The sequence below is a fragment of the Acartia tonsa genome, chromosome 5, assembly GCF_053477335.1.
Source record: "Acartia tonsa isolate MP-2025a chromosome 5, ASM5347733v1, whole genome shotgun sequence".
Taxonomy (NCBI): domain Eukaryota; kingdom Metazoa; phylum Arthropoda; class Copepoda; order Calanoida; family Acartiidae; genus Acartia; species Acartia tonsa.
This window is the reverse complement of record NC_137264.1, coordinates 52,520,350-52,545,914: the sequence shown is the minus strand read 5'-3', so window position 1 is coordinate 52,545,914 and position 25,565 is coordinate 52,520,350. Positions and strand designations below refer to the sequence as shown.

At 31.3% G+C, this 25,565-nt stretch overlaps 1 protein-coding gene across 3 annotated transcripts in view; it reads left to right on the top strand.

Annotated features, from left to right (window-relative positions):
• The first annotated feature begins 1,953 nt into the window (after positions 1-1,953).
• The window catches only part of LOC145319820 (sodium-dependent proline transporter-like), a 50,831-nt gene continuing 27,219 nt past the window's right edge, over positions 1,954-25,565 (top strand). Inside the window, exons 1-3 of one of the 3 annotated variants that reach the window (XM_080162178.1) lie at positions 21,451-21,619; positions 22,109-22,365; positions 25,093-25,204. In XM_080162178.1, the coding sequence (XP_080018304.1) occupies positions 21,601-21,619; positions 22,109-22,365; positions 25,093-25,204 (388 nt within the window). In that variant the 5' untranslated portion in view covers positions 21,451-21,600. Of the gene's footprint in view, positions 2,072-21,450; positions 21,620-22,108; positions 22,366-23,225; positions 23,279-25,092; positions 25,205-25,565 lie in introns of those variants that run through there. The other 2 variants (XM_080162180.1, XM_080162179.1) reach the window with 2 other exon arrangements.

The window sequence follows — 25,565 nt, the reverse complement described above, 5'->3', positions numbered from 1 at the left end:
AAACCTGCAAAAAGGAAGCCGGACCGTCATGGTTGTTTTCTTTAAACAACAGGAAATGTAATTTAGATATGTATAACTGAAAAAATTTAGGAAATCGTAAACACCAAAGATATGGAGAAAAATGAGAAAAATAAAAAAATAGCCTAAAACCTGCTGAAAGACAGTCTGACCGTCATAGTTGTTTTCTTAAAAGGACAGGAAATTCAATTTTGATATCTATAACTAAAAAAATTTTGGAAATCGGACCATAAACACCAAAGATACGGAGAAAAATGTGAAAAATACAAAAATAGCCTAAAACCTGCTTAGAGGCAGTCTGACCGTCATAGTTGGTTTCTGTAAAGGACTTAAAATTTAATTTAGATATCTATAACTGAAAAAATTTTGAAAATCGCACCAAAAACACAGAAGATATTGAGAAAAATGTGAAAAATAGAAAAATAGCCTAAAACCTGCTAAAAAGCGGTCCTACCGCCATCGATGTTTTATACTTAATTGTGCTCCTTGATGATAGGAATGTTGTCAAAAAAATTCAGCATTCTATCTTTTATAGGAGCTGAGTAGATCCCATTTCCCCCATAGCGTTACGGACTGACGGACGGACGGACAAAGTGAATTATAGAGTAGCTTCGCTACTAATAAATCAACCAGTAAATAAACTATGTACAAAGATGGATAAAGTTGTAAATTAAAGAGTATATTCTAAATTAAGATAGTTTGAATTAATAGAACATAATGTACATTCAATGAATATTATACTCCTTGTGTTTAAAATACACTGCAGAGTTATATTTTAATATAGTATAATACAAAGTAGAACGATGTCTGTCCGTCTGTCTGTCTGTATGTCCGTCCGTCCGTCCCTTAAGATCTCGGTATTTTCTTGGAGGGTGGGACACCCCCCCAAAAACAAAATATCCCTCCCCATTTTTTTTTTTTTTTTTTTTTTAGAAGATTTCCTTGGTCCTTTTACGTATTTCGCAAAAAAAAATTAGTTATCACCTCTTTGGGCAAAGCCCCTAGAGGCTAGGGGCGAAGCCGCTAGTATTATATATTCTTCTAAAAATAAAATTGTTTTTCAAACTATTTATCCCTTTCTTAAACCTTACCCTACCCAAATCTCACAACCCTATTTTAGAATTTTTCTAGAAAATTTACAAGGCTTAGTCATATCTACAACATTTTAATTAAGATTTATTTTATCAAATGTTTGTATTTTATTTATTGAAACAATGAAATCTGTTGTTTTATCTTTAGTTATTTAACTGAATTGTAATTTAATGAAACTAAGAACTTATAATGTAGTAAAGCATAACTTGATACATTTAAATCTTAAAATGCTTTAAGCTAAACCTAATAAAGAACAATACTTCAATATAGCTCGAAGTTGTTCATCTTGTTGTTATAACTAAAAAAAAGGAAAGATGGGTGTAGTAGATATTTAAAATAAACATAAACAAACTTTTAAACATGAATCAATTAAAAATAATTGAATATTTATTGGTGGAAAAGATTAAAACTTTTTGTATGTTTCCCAAAAATCCTAAAAATTAAATAGCAGGGAATGTACTTGAGTGGTTTTATCCACAATAATTTGACCACCTGTGCAAATGTATTGATGTTTTGTAGGGAGCATCTTGAGAAAAAGGGGAGTAAATAGGGGGAGAGTAACTAAAAAATAGGGCAAAAATTAAAAACCTATACATAGTGTACAAAACCTAATTAATTGTAAATTAATATTCTTATAAATTAATCTAGATGTATATTTGCCAGTGTTGGATGTATTTATGACATATAATTGAAAAAGTATGTGTAAATGCCAGTGTCAGATGTATGTTTGACAACTGTAAATTTGCTGGATGTGTAAGTGCTATAGCCCCGTTTTTTTTGTGAATTACAAGCAAATCTTTTCGCCGGTGCACAATATAAGGAGGGTGGTGGATGGGAAGAAGTTTCTTTTCAGTTACTTACAGTGGTTCATACTTATTTGTGAAGTAAATATTTCAAATTTGCGCATCAGGGAGGAAGGAAATATTGACTGTGAATTTCATTGCTACCCAAAGTTTTTAAAGTAAGTTTTTCATTAGTTGGCTCAAAAACTGTGGATACTAATATTGAATTTATTTATTATTCCATGAATTTAAGTGCATTACCTACTGACAGGTCATTGCTGGTACTTTTAAGAGTCTAATGAACCCTAAAATACTACAAAAAGTTTGTTGGTTATTTACATTTAAAAAAAACGTGTTCTTTGTTTTATTTTGAACCCTTCTTTGCTCTGAAAGAATAAATAACTGTTAAAATTATTGAACGCGGCGTTGCTATTCAAAAACCTTAACAATTCGTCATGTGTTATGTTTTGGTCAATTTAGGCGTGACGGTATGAAATCTTCTTAAGTATAATATATTTCATTAGTAAATCTAAGGTCATTCAGAAGGGTATATTGGATTATATATAAACTATACTGATCCTTTCAGTTTTAAAAGCAAATTCTCGTTGGCTTAAGAACCTCCAGGGTTCTCGATAATGTCTTTCTATTTTACTTAAAATCTAAATTTAATTAATACCCATGAAATTGTGAAGTCATTTCGGTATATCTGTTAACGAGATATTAATGTACAATGAAACTTGCCTAAAAAATGCATTAATTTCGGCTACTTTTGTATCTTTATTTTGGATTAATTAGCTTTAAAAAAAAATAAAAACTTTCGCGCGCTATTATAAAATCTAAGTTCACCCATACAGAAAAACCTTGATACGGACTTTTTAACCGCATAGTATGTAGATGTAGGTACTTTCCATGTAATATAAATTGAACCTCCCCCCCCCCTTACATCTTAATCATTTAAACGGTCTAAGCCCCGCTAGGAGAGTTAATAAAAGGAAACCTTCAGATACAAAAAAATATTAGTATTTAGTGGGGGGGGGGGGCCCGGGGGGGGTCATCAATTTTTTGTGACGTTTGTGGGATATTTTCAACATACCTCCTCTTCTTTACTATATAACAGGGATAAAGGGGATAAGTCAATGGTCGATAAATTATTTCTCCAAAATTATACAGTGTTATATTTTGCATATGATAAATGTTGGGAAGATAAAAGGTAGGAAGATTGATTTACCGTTCATTGTCCTCTCCCTCCCTGGCTGGGCGCAGTGATTTGGACGCATGTATGTATATTGTATATAGCGTCCAAAACGCCTTTCTGTCTGTCCGTCTGGTGTTCTGTGTTTTTTTATGCGCGCTTTTCTGTGTGTGCGTGTGTTCGTCAGACTTTCCGTGGATGTTTATTGCAATATTGCCTGGCTGAAGAAAAAAAAGGATCCCTGTTTTTTATTTACCAGTAGTTTAAAGTAGACGGGCTTGTTAGAAACAGTTACGCTATCATTTTGTCATTGTTTATTTCACTGAAGAAAAAAACGCGCTCATAAAGTGAAGAACTTGTTTATTGTTTGGGTTTTTTAGCGGTTTATTATATTTATAGTTATATGTATTTTTATTGCTATGTTACTTTTTAAAAATATTTTTATGTTTAAAATGTTGAATGACTTATATTGTATTTACTTTAATCATTTTTGCAGTAACATAAAATATAATACATGCATATATTACAGATTAGATATCTACTTATATTATAGGTTTACCTAACTTAGTATATATTCTAACTTTTAAACTTTAGCTATATCTTGTTCACCAATAAATTTATGTACAGAAGGGGTAATTATGTTTATCAGTATGGGGGTATTAATTTTATTTCTTTGCATATAAATAACAAAACCATATAATATGTAATATAGATACATTATACGGAGTGGGGACAAAACACCTAATTTAAAAATGCCTAACTAAAAATGCCTAACTAAAAACACCTAAGTTTAAAAATACCTAATGTTAAAAACACCTACGTTAAAAACACCTAATTTAAAAACACCTAATTTATAAATGCCTAATTTAAAAACGCCTAACTAAAAATGCCTAACTAAAAATACCTAATTTTAAAAATATCTAATTTTAAAAATGCCTAATTTAAAAATACCTAATTTTAAACTATCTAAACGCCTAATTTAGAAATGCCTAATTCTAAAATATCAAATATTTTCACTAAAATACCTAAAATTTTAATAACATTAATCCAATTTTAACCCAACATTAACCCCATTTTTTTGATTTTACCCCCCCCCCCCCATTTCAAATTTACCCCAACCATTTATGAGGGGGGGTTTTTACCCCCCACAATCAATTTTGGGGGGGTCAAAATAAAAAATCTCTAACATAAAAAATGTTTGTGTGCTTCGCACGCATTTTTAATACTAAATATTTAATAAAATTTAAATACCCCCCCCCCCCCCAGAAATTGTACCCCGGGGGTAAATTTTTTGGGGGGGGGGTAAACAAAATTTACTCCTGCCAACAGATTTCAGGGAGGGTAATTAGCCCCCCCAAGCTAATTTTACCCCTGGGGTAAAAATTTTAGGGGGGTAAAAAAATTTGCGGCATGCTTCGCGCGTTATTTTACCCCCCCAAAAAACGAATTACCCCCCCCTTAAAAAAGTTTACCCCCCCCCCAAAAAAAAGCTTGGACGCCCCTGCATTTTACAATGAAGCTTCCTGTATGTCATGGGATGGTTTATATGAGGTTGGGAAGGTTTTGGGGAGGTTACCAACACCTTCCACTGAGAAATCACCCTTTGAAAAAATCCCCCCCCTCCATTTTTAATATTTCTTCAATCTTTCTTTATCAAACCAGAACGAAAATAGAGATGATTAACTATCACCCCCCAAGAAAAAAAAGGGATGCTAAGGCTACTTAGGTTAGGGAAGAAACCAAAAAAAATTAAAATTCATTTGTTTTCTTGTCCTTCAACCTTTGAAATTCTGGAGGGGGGGCCGGGGGGGTCATGAACCCTCAATCCCCCCCCCCCTCCTCCCAAAGACTTAATTGAATTCCCCTCTGCACTGCAATCGCCCCTAGAGGCCTCTAGGGGGCGTAGCCGCTGGTTTAATGTATTTAACAACAGTTTTAAGATATACTTAAAATTAGGTTTTTTTAGATTAGGTATTTTAAAATTAGGTATTTTTAAACTTAGGTATTTATAGTTAGGTGTTTATAAAATTAGGCATTTTTAAAGTTAGGTGTTTTGTAAAATTAGGCATTTTTAAAATTAGGTATTTTTAAATTAGACATTTTTAAATTAGGTATTTATAAATTAGGTGTTTTGTCACATTAGACATTTATAAAATTAGACATTTTTAAATTAGGTATTTTTAAATTAGGTGTTTTGTCCCCACTCCCATTATACGTATACTATGTATTCTTATTTTTCATGTATTATGCTTCTATGAAACTAACGTAATATTAAAGATAAATGTCTGAAATCTCTTGTGAAGATTCCCTTTATCTTCACTTTATCCGTCAGTCTGTCTGTGCTACTCAAATGGTATATGGATGTTGTCATCATTGTTTATCATCGTTTAAATTAGTACTAGCGGCTACGCCCCTAGAGGCCTCTAGTGGCACTTTATATGTTTTTTGTTCAAGTCTCTACGATACCTCCTTATAATGCGTTCAAGCCTCTCAAATATTTCAATTTTTTTCGATTTTTTTGTGATTTCTCTTAGAAGGGTGGTGGTACCCTCCCTCAAAATAGTTATAAACCTTCCTAGGATCTATGAGAAGCTACCCTGTTAAGGAGAACCCGATTGGTTCAGCTGTTAGCGAGATCCTTCGGTACAGACAGACAAACATTGTTCTACATTGTATTATAGATTGTAGACATCAGATAATTTTACAAATATGTAACTTAAATTAAGTCATAACTTTCTGCATTTAATGATCTCATATAGTCGACATAAACATTTGAATTATCAATATTAGGCTCCCAGTTTTATATGATATATTATTATTGTTGTTCACAACTGGTTTTTAAAACAATAATTGCATTATTATAACAGTTAGAAGGTTGAAACAATGTCTATTCTGAATTTATCATAGGCTTAATTTTTTATTGTTCAATTTATCCTATGATATAAAGTAGTAAGGTTATTTGTTTGTCAGTTAAGATAAATAACTATACCACTCATTCTGGAGGAGGAGGGGGGGGGGGGTTACAGTGCTCAACTGATACTTTGTAAGAAAGCATTTATGTTTTATACATATTTTATGTGCCGTTCTAAATTTCTAAAATCAACTGCTTAAAAAATTATTATGGTTACATAACACTAATATCTAATTAATCCTCAAGTTAAATTATATCTTCGACTACTTTGTTAGACACGTGACAACAAAATTGCTGATAGGGGGAATGGCAGGGCTTTAAAACAGACGCATCACAATAGCTTGTATGGGCTAGACTTTAATATAAAGCTTATGCAATTTAAGGGTACTTTTATTGATTTTTAAACAGCATACAAACTCCCTTAGCATTTATTTTTACCCCTATCGTAATAAAAACATTGTAATCTCACAAAAAAGTATGTTATATCATTTTTAGAGTTTTTCAAGTTTTTTGTTAAATTTAATAATGTAAAATTGTGAATGTAATCATTCATAAAAACAAGGACATATATCGTAGGGAGGGAGGGGACATTAGGCTTTTTATTCTACAGGTTTTATAAAATTGTTTTTTTTTATTCATATACTTTGTCTTTTGGGACTATTATTTTTTGATTGTAGGTTCACATAGTTGAATATCCAAACGTTTTCTTTGCATATATAGTCTATGATTACATTAATGCTAAAATTATAAATATTGAACAAAATCAAAAACAAAATGTCTTCTATTAATGATTAAAATGACAAAAAGTTGTATTTAAAAAAAATACATTTCGATCACCTAGGATAACCATTGGAAAAGGAAGAATTAAATTATAGAGATGCTACGCGTTTTTTTGAAAGGGAAAAGGTTCAAATTTCATGTAACTAGTCATTGAAAAATTATTGTTTGTTTGTAAGAAAATAATTCTAATTTTATTTCCTTCTTTTTTTACTTATTGATTCAAACTTTTAATAATAGAGTTCTATTTTTTATGTGTTATAGGAATCACCATTCAATATTTAGAATAAATTGAGTAAATCTAACATGTTAACTTAGTCTTTTTTTTTTAATACGCCTTTTTTAAATGGAAGAACAGACATAACATTAAATGTAGAGTTGCTACGCTTACAAGGGTAAGCCCTACTGTTACAACATATTGTGTGTATCGACACTGAACAACTCATAACATATATAAAAGCTTCGCTTTTGAATATTTCCAATATCAAATTTCTACACTTTCTTTCAATTTATATTCAATAAAAATCATGTTTTCCTCAAAAATTTTTGGTATTTTGTAATAACTTTGGGAATTGCAGTTACTTTTTAACTATGTATGTCTGAAAATATTACTTTAATAATATACTAACGGCTACGCCCCCTAGAGGCCAATAGTGGCACTTTAAATGTTTTTTTTTAATATCTTATTTGAGAACTATTTTGTCTATGTTGCGTTGAAGTCTCTACGCAAAATATATAATATTAAAAAGTTTTTATTCTTTGTGATTTATCTCGGGAGGGTGGTGGTACCCTCCCCCATAATAGTTATAAACCTTCCCGGGAGCTATGAGAAGCTACCCTGTTAAGGAAAACCCGATCGGTTCAGCGGTTAGCAAGATTCTTCAGTACAAACATACAAATACTTTATAATAAGAATTAATTTTTTATTTAATCTAGCAGCGTTAAAACTTTTTTTTTAACAATCTTAATCTATAATAGAAATAATTTTGTTTATCAACATATGGGATGTTTATTAATTCATCATCCATTGTCTTATCCCGTAAGTCTGTAGATATCCCCACATATTTCAACCAGTATTCTAATCTACACATCTCTGTGAATTACTTAAATTAATTTTTAAAGGTTGGGTATTGAAAACATGTTTAATTTAGAAATGTTGCCATTATAATTAAGCGCAGTTTAATTTGGGTTTTTTTTATACGAGGATAAGTTTATACATAATCATTATTTTTCAAAATTAGTAGCTTCATCCCTAGCATCAAGGGGGTCTGTATTTAACGTAAGAGGAAGAAGGTAGATGAAATTGCATATAAACGACTTTGAGAATTTAAATTTAGTAAGGAAAAAGCCTTAAACCAACCCTGGATTTTTATGAAGTTTTCAATGTGGAAAATAACGACAACTTAACAAACAAACAAAAACTGACTACTTTTTATGCTACTAGCGGCTTCGCCCCTAGCCCCTAGGGGCTTTGCCCCAAGAGGTTTGATCAAACCAATTTTTCGTATTTTAGATTTAAAATAAATTTTTTTTTTTTAATTCTTGGGGGGGGGGATTTTTTTTATGGGGGTGGGGGGGGAAGCCGACCCATCTATTTTAATTTTAGTTTTAAAAAGAAAAAGAAAATTTTGTTTTTTGGGGGGGGTATTTTTCACTTTTTGGGGGGTTGGGGGTACCCCACCCCCCAAGAAAATAGTTATAAACCTTCCCAGGATTTATGAGAAGCTACCCTGTAAAGGAGAACCCGATCGGATCAGCGGTTATCGAGATCCTTCGCTACAAACAGACATCGTTCTACTTTGTATTATAGATAACATGCTTTTAAAAAACTGTTACATAGGAAAAAATGTTATGACATATTCAGTAAAAGGTAAAGAAAAAATAAGTCAAGTAAAGGTAAATTGTCAATATACATGTTCAAACGTTTTTTTGTTTGTCTTTTTTCTGATTATGTGCTGTCTAAAAAACTGCATAGTTGTATTGAGCAGACATACATACTAAAAAACACAGTATAAAGAAGCTTTGCTGCTTTTTAGAAAACTAATCTGTCATTTTATATTGTGTACCTTTTGATTGTGGAATATCATGGTTTGTTCAATTTAAATAAAGCTGATATCATAGATGTTATTGTTCAAATACAGGGCTCGGCCGCCGCTCGTCAGCCACCTGTAAGCCTCATGGAAATAATACTTCAACTGTTCAAATTCAACTGGAAGTCTAAACCTGACCGAAATATGGCAATCTCTCTTTTAAAAAAAATTCAAATCTTTCAAACGGGTTTAAATTTAAGTCTTAGTCGCGGATGACGCAAGGCTGCCTAGCCCTGTTCAAATTTTTATTTTTTATCATAACAATATTGAATTAGAAAATTGAATTTAAGAGACTTAATTACACCTAAAACACCTACCATAGATAATAAAGTATATATGAAAAAAAATGTATTTGTTTTGTCAAAGAAAATCAAAATTTTAAAAATGTTTCAATTTGATTTAATCACTTTCCATAATGTTTCAATTTTTGTAATTGTTTGTAGCAGTGCATTTTGAGTTGCCTATAATCCCTAAATTTCATGAAAGAACCTAGTAAAAGTGTCTGACTCTGATTATGACGTAAAAAAAATTAGCCAATTAGAGGCTAGTATACACTGTAATTGACCAATGCTAAAATTTATAGTGGCCTCTCATTGGCAAATTTTTTTTACGTCATAATCAGAGTCAGACACTTTTACTAGGTTCTCATGAAAAGATGCTGCAACCTGCAACTCATCCGGTCCTGTTCAGGTATACAGGGATAGGGCAATAAATGAGAAATTTATCTACCCCCAATACTTAATAGTCATGTAAACATGTGGTGGTTATTTATCGCATTGTATCATAGACAGCTTTCCACTGATATTAAAATAAAAAATTATTTGATTAAACTAGTTTCGTTAGCCCCGAGGGACCAGAGGCCCGGGCCAACAAAACTGGCATTAACTTTATAATTTTTATTTTTATATTTGTGGAAAATTACTGTAAGTACATATTTTTTCAGTGTTTCCGAGAACTGGTTCTAATCCACCAGATATTAGTCGGTTTCGAAAATTTATTATCCATCAATGTTCCCCTCCTCCCTGGGCTCTGGAAAATAATGAGCGTTTAATTATTCTAGTGTGAAATTTAACCATAAATCTAAATAAAAATCTAACACTAAATACATTTGAAATATACCAGGATATATTCACATTTAACTTAATTTTTAAAAGCGAAGCTTTTCTATAATTAGGGTCGGTCCGACCGTCCGTACGTTCGTCACAGACAGTTAGCTCTATTCGCTAATTTAGGCATGTTAGAATTGTCCTATCGATTTCAAACTTTGCATGGTGATTTCTGTAGTAGTTAGGTACAATTTTGAAAGCGTAGCAACTCTATAATCATTACCAAAATGTCCATACGTCCATTTTAAACAAGTTTTTTTTTACTTTTTTAAAAACTAATTTTTATGTGATCTAATTATGCGATTGATCTGATTTTTTTGTACAACAAAGTAAAATATTATAAGCGAAGCAACTCTATAATCAAGTTTATCCTTGTTTAATTAAAGCACCTTGAGCACTAACATTCAACTTAATTTTGCTACTTGCTAAAGTAACTTATTTTGACAAGGCTTTACAAACTTTGTTTACATTTAAATTCTTAGAGAGTAGAAAACATTTTTAACAATAGAATATTTTTCTGCTATTAAATAGTACATCATAATTTCGTACCTTTAGATTTTAAGTTAATTCCTCATGTCATTATTGGACCATGCTTACTCCCCCCCTCTCCCACCGTTGTACTTCCTTAACTAACCTCAACTAAATAGTATAAAATAAAAGTAGCCATGGCTGAATTATTTTCAACATAACGTTATACTATTGAGATTAGAACTAAAAATTGACAAAATTGTTTCCAATGAGGGGAAGGGACGACCGAGGGGAGTATGGGTGTTTCACTGACAATAAAAATGTTCATGCCCAATTTCTAATTATAATGAAGGTAAAAATACACAACATTATTTCTTAGAATAAAAGATTATCTGTTAACCTCGGAAACTTAACTTTGAAATCCAATTTCAACAGATATTATTATCGACTAAATGGTCTTTTATTAAAGTACATATAAATGGTATACTATTGACATCTTTATTATGCACATTACAACTTTATATCTTGACTTTTATGCGCCCTTATCGACCTCTGTAGTAATTTTTCTGTAGCTTAAGATTTTGTTGACTACTGATTCGATTGAGTTCTTAATTTTATGAAATCTTCATATATGTCTCATGATGGTTTTAGGCTATTTAGATTTTAAGTCTTAGGATGGTTTTGAGCTATCTTTCTTCCTTAGACGACCAAGGGTGAAACCCCTCATTTTACCCTCCTTCAAAATTGTACCCCACTCAAACCTTCTTAATACCAAGCCTCTAGATGCTAGGGATGCAGCCGCTAGTTATTACTATATAGTTTTGACACATCGAAAGTACCAAATTTAACAGACACAGACTCAAGAAGATCAATTCTTGGAATAAATTTTTTGATTCATAGAAAAAAGCCAAGATTTCCCGGAAAAATTGTTGCCGCGCATTTTCTTGCACGGAAAAGGGTATCTGGATATAAAGCCATGATGATGTCATTGAACTAATGTTATATCGATAAAGTGTAAGTCATAACCACTTTTTTCTTTGCCAAATAGTCAGCTTTAACCACTGTTTTGATATGGATTTTATACTCTAAATCGGAAATTCTAATATTAATTATTCATTCTACTTTAGGCAATCAATCTATGAAATCAAGTAATGAAAGGTTCGCAACATTTCAGCTAAGAATACTTTTAATTAATTTTATATAGGGTCGACATTGTAGTATACCAACAATTAGCTAACATATTTAATGTAGTTTGATATGTCAAAACTTTTGAATATTTCTCATTAACCTATCCCTCCCAACATTCTCGCGCATAAATACCAACAGCACATTTTTTTAATCTTTGTGAAAGCAAATTTTATTTTTGGGTAATTTACAAGTTTATTTTTTGTTGCCAGAATTAAATTTGAGATCTAAGATTATCTATGCTTAATTAAGTATATATATAGTATTACCTTATTAAAGCATCTGGATGTGTGTATGTGTATATGTATATATAAGTTTTGTAAACTGTTCCACAATTTTCATGGAAGCTTAGTATAGGTATATATCCCGTAGGTTATAACTTCCTCCTTCTAAAAATAAAAACAAAAAGTGGGAGAATACCCCCATCTTCATCACTATGATAACCCTAGAGGACGGTTAGGGGCTTTTTGCGGCTATGTTTTTCTAATTGCGTTGAAAATTTCGTGGCAAAAACGAATTAAGTAACAACCAACCATCCACGCCTTTTTGGAGTGGGAAGTTTGAAATTTTCTTTTTTTGGTAATTCACAGAGAATTAGAAAGTTCTTGGGTTGTGGCTGTGCTTTCATGTCATAACCTGTTTAAGATGTAGAAATTAACAAGGATGACAACATCCATAAAAGCGAAGCACTGAAACGGTAGGACAAACGGACATTAACACTTGTATAGTATTAGAACTGAATAATCAGGATATAAATGTATAAATGTCGAAGCAAAATTGTAAGTAAAATTCTTGAAAAATTGCTTGATACAGAATAATGTTTATGGACATACTTACATTTTTAGGACTTGATTATAGAGTTGCTTCGCTTATAATATTGTACTTTGTTGTCCCAGGAATCAGTTAACCAAAAATCAGATCAATCGGATTATTAGATCACATAAAAATTTGTTGTTAAAAAAGTAGAAAAATCGACATGTTTAAAATGGACGTACGGACATTCTGGTAATGATTATAGAGTTGCTACGCTTTCTAAATCATACCTAACTACTACAGGAATCATCATGCAAAGTTTGAAATCGATAGGACAATTCTAACATGCCTAAATTAACGAATAAAAGCTATCTATCTCGGACGGACGGACGGACCGACCCTAATTATAGAAAAGCTTCGCTTTTAAAAATGTAAGGGATTGCAGATGATAGGACAATGAGATGTAAATCAAGCTTTTCTGCAATTATAATAAATGTGTATTTCAAAAAAATTATTTTAAGCTACACTCGTTTATAAATTTTTATGGGAAGATTCATTTACAGTCTATTTGTCCAATTGAAAAAATCTAAATTTATAAAATAAAGTAAATTTTTATTGCAAGTGAAAAAAATACTAAACAGTACGATTAAAAATTAAAATATCTGACTTTTATTGTCATAGCCTGTATTTTATAGACAAGCTAGTTTTTAAAGCGAAGCTTTTCTGTATTTAGGGTCGGTCCGTACGTCCGTCCTTACGTCAGTCCGTACGTCCGTCCGTACGTCCGTCCGAGATAGATAGCTTTTATTCGTTAATTTAGGCATGTTAGAATAGTTCCATCGATTTAAAACTTTGCATGGTGATTCCTGTAGTAGTTAGGTACGATTTAAAAAGTGTAGCAACTCTATAATTATTACCAGAATGTCCGTGCGTTCATTTTAAACATGTTAATTTTTCTACTTTTTTAACAACAAATTTTTATGTGATCTAATTATCCGTTTGATCTGATTTTTGGTATATTGATTCTTGGGACAACAAAGAACAATTTTTTAAGCGAAGCAACTCTAAAATCAAGTCATAAAAATGTAAGTATGTCATTGTCCATAAACATTATCCTGTATCAAGCAGTTTTGCAAAAAAAATTACTTACACTTTTGCTTCGACTCTTATACTTTTATATTCCGATTATTCAGTTCAGACATTATACAAGTGTTAATGTCCGTTTGTCCTACCGTTTCAGTGCTTCGCTTTTATGGATGTTGTCATCCTTGTTTCTTTAATTTTACGTCTACTTAAAAACTATTTGTTATGCACCTAGAGATGTTTTTTGTAGCGATTTTCTCTATTAGGATGAAGGTACCTCCCCCCTTTCCCCCATACTTTTAGAACTTTTCTGGACCTCTAAGAACTTATAAATGAGAATCATATCGGTTCAGCGGTTAGCAAGACCCTTATCAAACACATAGACAGATACACATCCTGTTACTTTTTAATAAGGATTATAACCAATAACTTAAATCGGATAATTAACGTATAATAAACAATATTTTGTTGATATAATAGCAGCACTAAAGGTTAACATGGTTATAGTTATTTCTTTTGAAAAATGTTAGTTGACGATAGTTGCATAAAATTTCTCCGAGTAAAGATTCCAATCATTTATAGTTTCATAGAAAAATAAATTATTAGAATTATTCCTACGTACATACAATTTAAGAAACGTTTATAACATCATTCAAATTTATGGATGCTTTGAATATAAAGTTTTGGGTGGTTTTAGTCTATTTTTCTGCTTCCTCTTTTCCCCTTCAATTAAAGAGTCTATGGATGCTTAGAGCGCAACCGCTAGTTATGCTATATATCAATATTACTACCTATAATTTAATAATATTTCTACCTATGAAGTGTTCTATATTTTTCTGTGTGTAAAAACAAGATTATAATCTTTATAAGCTGAGTAGGATATCTTTCTACAGTTCAAATTCAATAACATAGGAAATTATTAAAAGCGAAGCTTTGCTATACTTTAAATATGTCTGTATTTCAGTATTTCCTTTGGAAAAACCTTAAGGTATTGTCATAAAGTTAAAACTTACTATTAATTTCAAACCTTAACATTAATATAACAAGGATGATAACATCCATAAAAGTGAAGCACTGAAACGTTAGGACAAACGGACATCAACACTTTTATAGTGTCAGAACTGAATAATCAGAATATAAATGTATAAGATTTGAAGCAAAATTGTAAGTAAATTTGAGGATAATGTTTATGGACATACTTACATTTTAGGACTTGATTATAGAGTTGCTTCGCTTGTAACAGTATACTTTGTTGTCCCAGGAATCAGTATACCAAAAACCTGATCAATCAAATAATTAGATCCCATAAGAATTTGTTGTTAAAAATTAAAAAAATCAACATGTTTCAAATGGACGTACGGACATTCTGGTACTGATTATAGAGTTGCTGCGCTTTCTAAATCACACTTAACTATTAAAGGAATCGCCATGCAAAGTTTGAAATCTATAAAAGAATAAAACAATTCTAACATGCCTAAATTAACGAAAAAAGTTATCCGTTACGGACGGACGGACCGACCCTAATTATAGAAAAGCTTCGCTTTTCAAAAGCGTTGTTTCTCTATAACACAAACAGGTGTACGTCCTTTCAATGGCTATTAATAATTTTGTGCTTTTGTGGATATTATCATTCTTGTTGCTGTGATTACGCATGTGTGTGTGTGTGTGTGTGTGTGTATGTGTGTGTGTTTATAATCATATTAGTAATTGGATTTCTTTTATGAATGACAAATCCACCAAAATTTTCCATTGATTTAATTTCTTTATAAAAGTTTCTATTTATGAGAATCTTCACTATATAAAACGTCAACCTGCTCGTCAATACAGACCATAAGACAGAGAGAAGACAGACGGACAGACACTTGATTTAGAAAGTTGTGTTTAGTTGGCCCTATACATATTTGTTTTACTTAAGATTAAGTTTTAAAGGTATTAATTTCTTTTTTACATGAATTTTTATTTAGAATCAATAAACACTGAATTGACATACAATTACAATGGTTTATAACAAAATAACGCTATTCCAATAATTAAGTTTTCAGGGGTGTAAGAACACCGTTTTCTTAACCCTAGATGCGCACTTATAATAATATGGGAATTTGGAAATTAGGGGTCGGAGGGGTGAAGAAGGGGGGGGGGGGGTTGGTCATCATGTTTGTGGTCAAAGGGGTGTGAAATTGAGGGGGGGGGGAAGATGAAATAAATTTTGATTATTGAGAGGGGGGATTAGGGTGGTGTCTAAGAAAAAGTGGAAAGTGTAGGGTCGTCAAATAAGAGAAATTTTGTAGAGTAGCTACGTTAAACCAAATTAAACCTATGGAAACGTTTTAAAGTAACGCTTATTTTTTCCCCTATTCACTTAAGATTCAGACAATTCATCCTTTCATGATCAAAATTTTATCGCAAAGTCGCTTAGTATTCTTATTGAATTTGGCCTTTTTAAAACAAATCTTTAACCTTAATCATACGCTTGACAAAGCTCCAGTAGGTACCATTTTGTCATGTATAGTTAAATTAACAATGTTTGCTTACAGTTTTGTTTTATAGTCGACTATATGTTATTTTAAAAAGTAGCCATAGCTGACATTTCACTGACACATTTAAATAACATTGGCACGTAATTTCTATCTATAACTATTTTAAAAAGTAGCCATAACTGACATTTCACTGACACATTTAAATAACATTGGCACGTAATTTCTATCTATAACTATTTTAAAAAGTAGCCATAACTGACATTTCACTGACACATTTAAATAACATTGGCACGTAATTTCTATCTATAACTATTTTAAAAAGTAGCCATAACTGACATTTCACTGACACATTTAAATAACATTGGCACGTAATTTCTATCTATAACTATTTTAAAAAGTAGCCATAACTGACATTTCACTGACACATTTAAATAACATTGGCACGAAATTTCTATCTATAACTATTTTAAAAAGTAGCCATAACTGACATTTCACTGACAAATTTAAATAACATTGGCACGAAATTTCTATCTATAACTATTTTAAAAAGTAGCCATAACTGACATTTCACTGACACATTTAAATAACATTGGCACGTAATTTCTATCTATAACTATTTTAAAAAGTAGCCATAACTGACATTTCACTGACAAATTTAAATAACATTGGCACGAAATTTCTATCTATAACTATTTTAAAAAGTAGCCATAACTGACATTTCACTGACACATTTAAATAACATTGGCACGAAATTTCTATCTATAACTATTTTAAAAAGTAGCCATAACTGACATTTCACTGACAAATTTAAATAACATTGGCACGAAATTTCTATCTATAACTATTTTAAAAAGTAGCCATAACTGACATTTCACTGACAAATTTAAATAACATTGGCACGAAATTTCTATCTATAACAATTATATTATCGACTGGCAAAAGAAAACATTGCTACTCTATAAGATATCTCAAATTGGTCAAGTCTAAGCACTTAACCCTAGCCTATCAGTATAATATAGAGTTAAGCTAGGGGTGGGCGGTAGACGATAGACAGTGAAATTAAACTAATGTGATTTTGAGAAGAAGAAAAAGTGTGGTTTTATCTCTAAAAATGGCTACAGGATAGTAATTTTATGAAGAAATGAAATATTAGCTGAAATAAGGCAATTGTGTACATTTTTGCGCAATATTAACTAATTACTAATCATTTTAGGCAGAAATCATCAATAAATTACTAAATGTAAAACTTTATTTCGTTAATCTATTTAATTTCAAGCAAAAACTCTTTAAAACACTAAAATCCGTCTGTAAATAAGAAAATAATAGTCCCTCTAGAAACCAATATTGGTAGGATGGAAGGAATTATGGAATTGCTACGCTACATAAAATGGTCAAAAAAAGCTGAAGCAAAAATTCTCAATTAAAGAGTCTCATTTTTAAAAAAAATTTTGTCTTGACCTTTATGAAAACATGTTAGAAAATGTCATTATAACTGTTTGCTTATACACATTTTTAGATCCTCTATGATTATTCTAAGAAAAATCTGTAGAATTGTATATTATTTAAAGGACAATATTAGAAGATTTTTCAGAATCCTATCTTTAATAGTATCTGAGTAAATAACACTTTTTCCATATTCCTATAATGCTATTCACCAATGACATTATAGACTGACGGACAAGATTAAAAATTATGGAGTAGTGAAGAATTTGTCATTTCATTTAATTCAATGGATATTTAGATTTGCTGAAAATCAGTTTGCAACGATTATTCTAAACTGATTTTATTATAATATCTTTTTCTCGTATTCATTCGAATCCGGAGGATAGGAACCGGTTCTCATCCATAAGAAAAAACTATGTCTAGCATCGTATTATATCCAACTTTCTACGAATATAAAATGTACAATTATAAGACTAAAACCAGTTTGTTTAGCCGGTGCCTCACCTCGGGGCTAAAAAACTAGTTTTAATCTTATAATTGTACATTCTATATCCGCGGAAAGTCGTTTATAATACGATGCGAGAAATAACTATTAAAAAATCTTAATACGATGCCTTTCTATTCTAAAGTTGATGTCTTTCTCTTTTACAAGCAAAGATCTTTAGCATAGTGATAATTTAGAGCATGCTTTATACATGTACAATTTTTTGGATAATTTTGTCTAAGAGTTGCATAGCAGCTAGTGTTATTAGATAGTAGCTACGGTACATAAAAATATAATTCTTTTTTAATCGTAAGCGCAGCTTTTTAACTGTTTTTGTATCGTAAAATCTGTCTTTGAAAAGACAGTCAATTCTATATATCAATGCTTGTATGTATAATAGCTTTTAAGGCATAAAAATTCTTGAATATATCACAGTTTTTATATTATTACTGTATAAAGTAAGTTAATAGCGCTTGTTAATGACTTACATATCCTAGTTCAATTACTTTAAACCTAAATTTTATGTTTAATTTTGTGTATTCCCCCTTTCATTAAATTGTATAATATAGCCTATTAGCTTCCAGCTATATTTTCTGTTGGATACTACTTGCTAAATTTTATCTATCTATCTAGTTAGATAGATAGATAAAGATATATAGATAGATAGATGCTTTATTATGTTAAAATCCCTTTAATAGAGGCTGTGTTTGGTAGCTTAATATATTTTAAGAGTTGAGAAGTTCTTTTGTTAAATTTGGAGAAAATTAATTGATATAAGGGAACCCCACACGCCCCCCCCCCCCCAAAAAAAAAGGTTGGACATCCTTAAATCTTACCAAAACTTCCCTTTCAAGGATTTATTGACATTTCTTGCATTTATAAATTAAAAATTATATCGCTATTTTGGAACATATTTGTCCTTGCATAATATGTATGTATCTTGAAGCCATAGAAAAATATCCATCTATCAATGCTTCTATTATAGCTCACTTGCTTGAAGCTATAGCGAGCCTTGAAGCACAGGGATGGGATAATGGAAGACAATATATCTTCCCACAAAAGTATTAAGTGCGAAATTCTGATTATGAAGGCTGATAATTTTAGGGGGTAAAATAGGGGTGAAGTAATAGTATAATTAAACAGCCATTGTCCCATCCCTTCATCTATGAATAAATCTTATTAAGCAGAAAGATTCATAATATTAGAATTAACATTGGAGAATTTTTGATAATCTTTCCGTATTAATTAAGGAGCGCAACCTCCACCCATCAAAGGACGTCCAAGGGGGGGGGGGAGGGTAATGTGGTGATTACCCCCCCCCAAAAAAAAAAAATCTTGTACGCCCCTGCATTATCCGTCAGTATTTATTTAAGGTCCAGTAAGTTGTGTAAAATTACTAAAATCATTTACTGACAATTTTTCTTTTTTCTTTCTGTTGTAGACTTTGCTCTTCTTTTTATAAAGCTAAAACATTATTATCTTAGTATGTTCATGATTTTCTACCTGCCTTACGTCTATATAAATTCAAAAGGCTTCATACTTCATTACGCAAATATACAAAAATTTATGTTTGTTTTTATCTACGGGGAACGGTCAATTGAAAATATATAAATTTTCTTTTGATTGAAAAGGGAGAATTTGTCTTTAAATAGCGAAGCAATAACAAGTAAACAACATGGTAAAATAACAGTAAATTGCAATATTGTAAAAGGAATAAATTTATAGTAAAGATGTATAACCAGAAAACTACCTTATCCCCCTGATCAAGAGCCCTTTCGTCAGCTAGTAAATTGCTTTCTTCTCTTCTGTATCGACTTTGCTGTGTTAATATTCCCGACGCCATTCGTTCATTTACAAATACCTAATTGAAAGTCGGCACAGGGTCCTTAGGCAGGGGACTTACAGTTAATTAACCCCTTCCCCCTCTCATGTTTTACTCTAATATAGAAAGATACTTTTTAGTAAATTGATATTTATATTTTGCAGTCTTGTAGATAACACAGTTAAAATATTACTAATAGGGAGTGTCTCTAAATTATGTATTTACCTTCATGTTTAATTTATTTGTCATTTCAACCTTAGAACAACAGATCTATAGTATAGATGTATATACAGACAACTACCTCCCTTTATTTTTCAAAGACCTCTTTCGTCTGCTTCTAATTTATTTGCTGCTACTTGGCTGTGTTAATATAAGCGACACAATTGGTTGATTTTCAATGACCCAATAGGAAGGTTGCACAAGACGGTTGCGATGGGGAGATACAGTTATTTAACTCTTTCTCCCTCTAGTATTTTACTCTAATCTTGGAACCATAGCTACTTAAACACAGGATGCAATCGAGGGAAAGGTTGGCTAATCGACGAAGACGAAGAAAGTCGCTCAAAAAATCCTCATTTTTATGACGTTAGAATTTTTAAAACGACTTTTTCGTCTTCTTAATCGACCCTTCTTTATTTTTAGGTTTAGACCCTTCCCTAAAATAGTTATAAACCTTCCCATGACCTATGAGAAGCTTGACTGCAAAGGAGAACCATAACGGTTTTGAGGTTAACGAGATCTCTTGCTAAACACACACAGTTGTTATTGTTTTTGTTGTTCTTAAACAGCATTCTATTGTATCATAAGTTGCAGATAAAATAATATTAATCTATAATACGAAGTAGAACGATGTCTGTCTGTTCGTCTGTCTGTCCGTCCGTCCGTCCCTTAAGATCTCGGTAACCACAAAACCGATCGGATTCTACTCTTCAGGGAACATACCTACTGGTCCTGTGGTGGTTTTAGGCTATTTTTTTTTTTTTTGGGGGGGGGGGTGGGACACCCCCCCCCCCCCCCGAAAATCAAAAATATTCCCCCCATTTTTTTTGCTGAAGATTTCCTTGGTCCTTTTACGAATTTCGCAAAAAAAAATTTTTGATAACCTCTTGGGTCAAAGCCCCTAGAGGCTAGGGGCGAAGCCGCTAGTAGCTTAAATAGCGATAACTTTTGATTGACCAAATATACATTATTCTTTGAAAGCCTAAGTAAATCTATACATATACATACTAAAAATAATGAATGAAAATTTCTCATATCCTTATTAATAAAATATTGAATCTTTTCAAAAATCAAATGAAATATATTTCCATTGAAATTTGAATTGTATGTTTAAGATTTAATATTGAAATAAACCTCTCTAATTGTATATACAATACATGTCAATAATTTTTATTAGCGAAGCCACTCTATCAATTGCATAGTTTTTCTAGTTATTAATAAGTGCTACTATCAATGTATTCTGACACCCTTGTTCTTATACGTAGCATCTTTATACTTGATTTTCTCGTATTCTTCAAAACCGGTGGATTAGAACCGGTTCTCGTCCATTCAAAAAAATCATGTCTAGCCCGTGCCTTTGGCATCTCGGGACTAAAAAACTGGTTTTAATCTTATAATTGTACATTCTATTCTATATCCGCGGAAAGCTGTTTATAATACGATGCGAGAAATAACTATTCTTTCTCACATAGTAAAAAAAACAATAATAATCAACTCCATATGAAGATTTTTTATTGATTTTTTCATTTTTTTGGAAAAAATAATTTCAATAAAATTACTCTTGCTGCAGAAAGTGTGACTGATAAAGTGACAGAAGACAACAACAACATAACAAAGGATGACAAAGTTACCACTGACACTAGTGATCATATTGATGTAGTTGAGGATGGAAACAGTAGCACTCTTCATGATAGTATTATGCAGCATTTAGATAAAGGTATTGTCCTTCTAAATATCTTAATTTAACACTTTGATTGCTGAACTTTATTCCTTATGCTGTAATTAAAAATACAATTATTGCCATGTATTTCAAATTCTAACTGTAGGAATCATTTTAATGTTATATTCTCACACAGACTCTTCAAGCTAAAATTCACGTTGGTTTGTTAAAACCATAAATTTCAACAACAACTAAAAAATAAGTAGCTGTCTATAGTGCCCTAGCAAATGGGGATAGATGTCATTCCTTTTGGCCTACCTATTCTAATGACGTCTGAAAATACCAAATACCCTATCTCTTTTCTAGGGTTTTTTTTACTCCTACCTTTCTCTTTAACTCTTCTATGACGTCAATCGAATAGGTTGGCCAAAAGCGGTGACATCTATCCCCATTTTCCTAGGGCACTAAACACAGCAACTGCAAATAATCAAAAGCATACCTAGTATATTTACACAATGAGATATATATACCTATAATTTATTAAAGAACCCGCCAAAAGTCAAGTCGAACTAAATGATAACGTCAGCAGCCCAAGCACAGCCGAAAGAAAGCCACCCGTAAGAAAAAACGGGCACGTCAACCACGCCATGGACCAGGCTAATGATGGCACTAATCACCATGCTAATGGGGAGCACCACCACCATCATCACTTAGATCTAGGGGAGTTAGGACATGACATGGGTCTGGTCCTGTTGCCACACATGATTAAGGATCCTATGCTGGCAGATCCGCATATTCCCCAGGTATGAAAGTGTATAAAAAAAACCATATGACGTCATAAAAATGAGGGATGAGAGGAGAAGTAGGAAAGAAAAACCCCTAAAAAAGAGATGGATAATCCATCATTTTTATGTCGTCACATGGCTGATTTTTTGAGACACTTTGTAAAGCTTCCCAGGTATGGAATACATTCATACTAGGTAATTAATAACCAGAATTTTTGGTCATTTGAATTTTAATTTCCTAATGTGTACACAGTTTCCTCGGTGTTTCCTCATCCTACCTCAATATTTAATACTACATTGCTAAAAAAGCTTTAAACTTCAAAACTTTCAAAATTTTGAATGTATAAACGATTAATACATTCATTTTTTTAAAGTTTGAAGCTTTTTTAGCCAGTTGTAAATATTCAGATAGGATTAGGAAACACCAAGGAAACTTTGTACACATTCGGAAATTTAAATTCAAATGACCGAATTTTTTATATATGGGAAAGTAAAAGACACAAGAATATTTGTAAAAAAAAAAATAAGCTACCATATAAGCTTGTGTTGTTTATTTAATGTATCATTTCAAAAAATAAATAGCACAACGTGGCAATTGCTAGGTCTACATATGTACTATGTTAGGTCAACCTATGTAGTAGTTATATAAGTTTACCTATTTGGTAGATAAATCAAACTTTTGCACTGATTTTTATCATATTCAGTGTAAAAAAATGTTTTTTTTTTTGGTTTTTTTATAATACATTTGTAAATTATACTTGTACAGATATTATGTATGTTTTATGTTTGTATGTATGTATCATGTATTTATTTAAGCTATAAGTCATTCAACATTTACATAAAAATAAACTAAAAAATATATAATTTTTATCGAAATTTAGATGGTATTTAATTATTAAAAATGTCGTATGAAAATAACAATCCAATGAAGGTAAAATTTATCAATATTTTTTGGGAACAAGGATGACAACATCCATAAAAGCGAATCTCTGAAACGTTAGGACAAACGGACATTAACACTTGTTTAGTGTCAGAACTGAATAATCAGAATATGAATGTATAAGGGTTGAACGAAACAAAATTGTAAGTAAATCTGCTGAAAAACTGTTTAAATACAGGATATTGTTTAAGGACATACTTAGACTTTTAGGACTTGATTATAGAAATGATTCGCTTATAATAATGTACTTTGTTGTCCTAGGAATCAGGATTCCAAAAATCAGACCAATCGGATAATTTTATCACATAAAAATTTGATGTTAAAAAAGTTAAAAAGCAACATGTTTAAAATGGACGTACGGACTTTCTGGTAACGATTACAGAGTTGCTTCGCTTTCAAAGTCGTTCTAACTTCTAAGTAGATGAGCTAAATTTGGATTTTCTGTGCAACGCAGACTTTCAGAAACATATTAAATTTTGATTCCATATAGATATTACCCAAATAAAGATTTTTGCTAAATCAGGGACAAGTGAAGAAGCATATAAAACAAGGATGACAACATCCATAAAAGCAAAGCACTGAAACGTTAGGACAAACGGACATTAACACTAGTATAGTGTCTGAACTAAATTATCAGAATATAAAAGTATAAAAGTCGAAGCAAAATTGTAAGTAAATTTGTTGAAAAACTGCTTGATACAGGATAATGTTTATGGACATACTTACATTTTTAGAACTTGATTATAGAGTTGCTTCGCTTATAATTTTGTTCTTTGTTGTCCCAGGAATCAATATACCAAAAATCAGATCAAACGGATAATTAGATCTCATAGAAATTTGTTTTTAAAAAAAGTAGAAAAATCAACATGTTTGAAATGAACGTACGGACATTCTGGTAATGATTATAGAGTTGCTATGCTTTCTAAATCGTACATAACTACTACAGGAATCACCATGCAAAGTTTGAAATCGATAGGGCAATTCTAACATGCCTAAATTAACGAATAAAAGCTATCTATCTCGGACGGACGTACGGACGGACGGACCTACCTTAATTGTATGTAGAAAAGCTTCGCTTTTAAAAATCTCTGATTAGTAAGAAAGTCTCTTAAATTTTTCATTATTTTCTTTATTAGTTACTAATTACAGTATGCTTCTGTCAAGTTAGCAAATAAAACAAACAAAAATCGTCTTATATATTCAACATTTCTAAATAAAAATAAAAGGAATAAAATAGTTTTCTTTGGGTGCATCATTTCTTGTCTAATTTTTTGGATTTTCGCTAATATAAATTCAAACGAAACGATACTAAAAAAAATAATCAATTATTTTTACATATAAGGTGAATGATTTCAGATTCTATTTAGATATAATTGTCTATGATTAAGGATCTATTTGCCAAATCATATAATTCTAAAAAGTTGAAATGTTGAATCACTATCATTATTTGATAATAATTTTTTTTCAATTTTTCTAAAAAGTTGTTTTCTTACATAGCGGTTAGACGACCCCCACCATTCTACACACATTTTCAATTGTAGTTTTTAAAAGAAAAAGTTGAAAATAAATTTTGGGGGTCGTATTTTTTTCTAGTGTATTTTTTTGGGAGGGTGGTTGTACCATACCCCAAAAATAGTTATAATCCTTCCCTGGACCTATGAGAAGCTACCCTGTAAAGGATATTCTGCGGTTAGCGAGATCCTTCAATACACAGACACACACACACACACACACAGATCCTGTTACTTTAATAAAAGGATAATAACCAATCCTAAAAAATCATGATGACAAATTTATAATTGTAGGAAGAGAGAAAGAGTTCTATAAACAAAGGAGAAATGGAGGAGGATATCCCTGAGAGAGGGAACTGGACAGGAAAATTAGATTTCTTACTGTCCTGTCTGGGTTATGCTGTTGGTAAGTCACCCAATCTACACCCCAATCTTTACCCCAATTGTTGCAGGTTGGCAATTGGTTAAGATTTTTCCATGGTCTTCCCATCTATACGGGAATTTTTGAATAAAATTTTTTTTTTAAAGTAAAGCTTTTCTATAATTAGAGTTTGCCCTACTGTTTTAGAGCTTCGCTTTTATGGATGTTGTCATCCTTGTTAAAATAATAATAATTCTAATAGCAAAGCTCACAAATTAGCAAAACAAAGATATTGTTGGTCTATGATAAAAAAAATAGTTAATTGTTCAAAGATATATTGATTTATATATGTAGAAGATGCGTTAAAAATTTTGTTAAATAAAACAAAACTATCAAAACAAAAAAA